General features: G+C 38.2%; 1 protein-coding gene across 1 annotated transcript in view; it reads left to right on the forward strand.

Moving 5' to 3' along the window:
* The window catches only part of scn2b (sodium channel, voltage-gated, type II, beta), an 11,581-nt gene extending 8,047 nt beyond the window's left edge, over positions 1-3,534 (forward strand). The window contains exons 2-6 of the mRNA XM_008425353.2: positions 317-477; positions 570-786; positions 1,589-1,781; positions 2,642-2,698; positions 2,879-3,534. Of these exons, the coding sequence (XP_008423575.1) occupies positions 317-477; positions 570-786; positions 1,589-1,781; positions 2,642-2,654 (584 nt within the window). The 3' untranslated portion in view covers positions 2,655-2,698; positions 2,879-3,534. The remainder of the gene's footprint in view (positions 1-316; positions 478-569; positions 787-1,588; positions 1,782-2,641; positions 2,699-2,878) is intronic.

Consider the following 3,534-nt stretch of genomic DNA (forward strand, 5'->3'; position numbering starts at 1 on the left):
TGCATGGTTGTTTGTCCTGTGTGTCTCTGTGTTGCCCTGCGACAGACTGGCGACCTGTCCAGGGTGTACCCCGCCTCTCGCCCGAAACGTTGGCTGGAGATGGGCACCAGCAACCCTCCCGACCCCACTGAGGGAAAAAGGGTGCAAGAAAATGGATGGACAGAACTGGCCAACTACGCCCAACTCAACATTAGCTTTATGTTTTGACGGCTGAACTCTGGGTTTAAAATCAAAATCTGCATTTTTAAAAAGGCCACTAGTTTAAGAAATATTTTACTCTTATTTGAATCACTAATGTTATTTGTTTTTAAAACAGGTTGTTCGAGCATGGATGTGCTAGTGCCCAGTTACATCAATGCACTCAATGGAACAACTGTCACAATCCCCTGCACCTTCACTTCCTGCTACAAGATTGACCGGACCAAGTTTGCTATGAATTGGACTTACCAAGAGACCCTGAACAGCACAGAGGAAAAGGTGAGCTGCCAAATCCTTAAATACATTAATACCAAGAATACTCGCCTTCAAAGCTCGAACCTGTATTTAAGCCACTCTTTTTTTTCCTCTAGTTCATGACTTATGATAAGAATAAAGGAATGCTACCAGTACCTTTAAACCGGTTTGGAGAGAGAGTTGTGTTTTCTGGTAACCTGGAGAAGAACGACTTATCGATCACGCTGCAGGACGTTCAACTGGAGGACGAGGGGGTTTACAACTGTGATGTGAGGAACCCCCCGGATCGCATCCAAGGACATGGTGTCATTAACTTCAAAGTTGTCACAGAACGTAAGACGTGACGTAACATTCTTCTGTAAAAACATGAAGCATAACCCTGTGCAACCGTTTACATACTTTTCAGCTAATGACATAAAACAACAGTGGTTTACATCTCCAACTATCACTGCTTGATGCAGTCACTTATTGAGCCTAAGTGACAAGAAAAAACATCTTGCCTCACTCTATGGTTTTTATCCATGTGTGGTGACTATGTGTAATAATTAGAGGAAAAAATTCTCTTAAAATGTATTTCTAAAATTAATTTTGTTTTCACATATCACCTTTAGTCGTCTAACTTTGTTCATCTTAACACCTCGGTCATAAACTATGGCTCTGCAGGACATGTTTTTGTGGTTCATGCAATAAATGTTTGTACATTGCAATTTGGGAAAATGTGACAATTGCTATTGACCTTTCAAACGTGGTCGCATTTGACCAAACAGCGTCTGTTTTGGACGCTGCAGTAATGTAAACATTACTTTACATTTTTCATGACATAATAATTTTCGTGTTTATACACGTAATTGCAGTAACGTTAGTGTCTAAATGTCTGTTTTCTTGGGAGTGTTGAGATCTATTTGTGATGAGTCAGCTTTTTACTTATTAATGACTAACAAGAGGTTGAACTTCGTGCATCACTCCTGCTCTTCCACACACATACACACACACACACACAAACCCACGTCATATACAGGCAACCTCAGCAGCACTTTCTATCCACTTGTTTAATCAGAGCTTTTAGCGAGCGCCGCACTCGACTCCATTCTTTGTCTGCAGGAAAAGTTAACTCTCTCCTCTCTCCTTCTCTCAGTTCCCCCTCCGAGAGATTCAACCATTGCTGTTGCTATTGGGGCATCAGTGGGGGGAGCTTTAGCTCTGCTGATCCTTTCAATGGTGGTGGTGAAATGTCTCCGCCGACATCGGAAGCAAGAACTGATTTCAGAGGAGAAGATGGAAGAGGAGGGAAAGCTCGAGCCTGAAGCTGTTGCAGAGGAGGGAACGAAGTAAGGAATGGGAACATAAAATCCCTAATTTAAAAACTGAAGCTGCTTCACTGTCAAAGAAGAAGCTTTTAATGCAGGAAATCTGTTAGTGCCATAATCAAATCTATTGTGGCTCAGCAGCACCTGCTCTGTGTAATTCAGCTGTGTGCTCTGTGAGTCAGACAACCATTAGTTCTACTGTATATCAGATTAGATATAGAAGCTTAAAGGGGCAGTATTATCTACTCTCCAGACACGTAATGGTATTTCATAGCACAATCATCTACCTATGCTACCTTGAGTTATAAAAAAGCTGTATACATCTCGTAAAACTTGAAAAAATATTTTACTTTGCAGTTTAACGCCTTTTCCTTGTGAAGTGACAATGTTAAAAGTTGAATGCAGAATTAAACACAGCAGCCCGACATTCTTTCCAAACACAACCAAACAAAAACACTGAAAGTCAGGCTTAGTTAGCCTCCATGTTTCTCTATAGTGAACAACTTCTCAGCTATAGTTTGCAAATTTGTCATGTTGAGTTGAGAGGATGAGTAGTGGTGTTAAAATAGGAGAGTTGCTGGTTCAATTTCAGCTTATCCAAGGGGTCTGATTGATCAGTATGTCTAAAAAAGTACAAAACAAATTTGATCCATTTATGTAGACAAGTTTTAACAAAATTTTGCCACTGTGTAAACAAAAAGTGATGTTATATATTTTTTTTAAATTGACAGTGGAGTTTGGGTCTGAAAATAATATGTATAGTTTAACTTTCATTGTACAGAAAAAAACACTTTCCTAATTTTAACACTTAGGAAAGCACCAAAAACAAAACATCTTACTGTTAAAATGCCGTGCTTTCCTTCTCTTTTACTTTATTTCAGATTACCACAGTAGTCAGAACCACTCTCTGGGTCTTCGACTTCCTGCTCCTCGTTTTGGTAAATAGATGTAATAAACATATCAAGATGATTTTTTTTTTTTTTTTTTTTTTTTTTTGAGCAGTAACTTATTTTTTCTAATTTGGGTTTTATCTTGAGGTTTGTGCATGCCGACGTTGTACATATATGAATTGGTTTCTAAAATCATAATGTTGTTTTTCCTCTCTTTTTTTATTGCAGAGCTGTGCGCCACCTCCTTCAGAAACTATAGTAACCACTGCTTGAATCATCTCACTGGCCAAACCTATTTGCACGTGTCTGTCTTTGTGTGCCACATGCACAAAAGAGAGAAAATCTTGTGTTTGTAAGGACTGAATGTATTGATGTACATGTACTTATTCATCAATGAAATGGCTGTTTTTAGCTTTCGTCCTTTATTCATAGACTAAAATCTCCTGACTTTTAGTTTATCTATATTCCCAAGATTTCATCAACAACAATAATGAATTTCCTGATATTTCCACAACACCTTTCCCACCATGGTCAGGTCAATACTGGATAAGTTATAATTTACAACTGAGATTTCAACATGACAATATCTTTGATTTTTCCAGCCTACACTACTGGGAATGTTCAATTTTACAGCAGATATACATTTTGGTATTTCATTCCCAGATTAGCTAAATTAGATATACAAACTTCCAACCACTATGGGTCCAATATGATTTTTGGTATGTGTTGCATATGCATCGACAGTTATTAGTGATATACTTAAATCACCTTGGCTGTTGAATAATTTGAGTCAAATTCAAGAAAATAGTGTTTGAGGACTCAAAGCCGGTTAAAAGTTACAAGAATGCAATAACACAGAAATAACACATATTTTGGATAAAAAA

Source organism: Poecilia reticulata, linkage group LG13 (assembly GCF_000633615.1).
Source record: "Poecilia reticulata strain Guanapo linkage group LG13, Guppy_female_1.0+MT, whole genome shotgun sequence".
NCBI classification, from domain to species: Eukaryota; Metazoa; Chordata; class Actinopteri; order Cyprinodontiformes; family Poeciliidae; genus Poecilia; species Poecilia reticulata.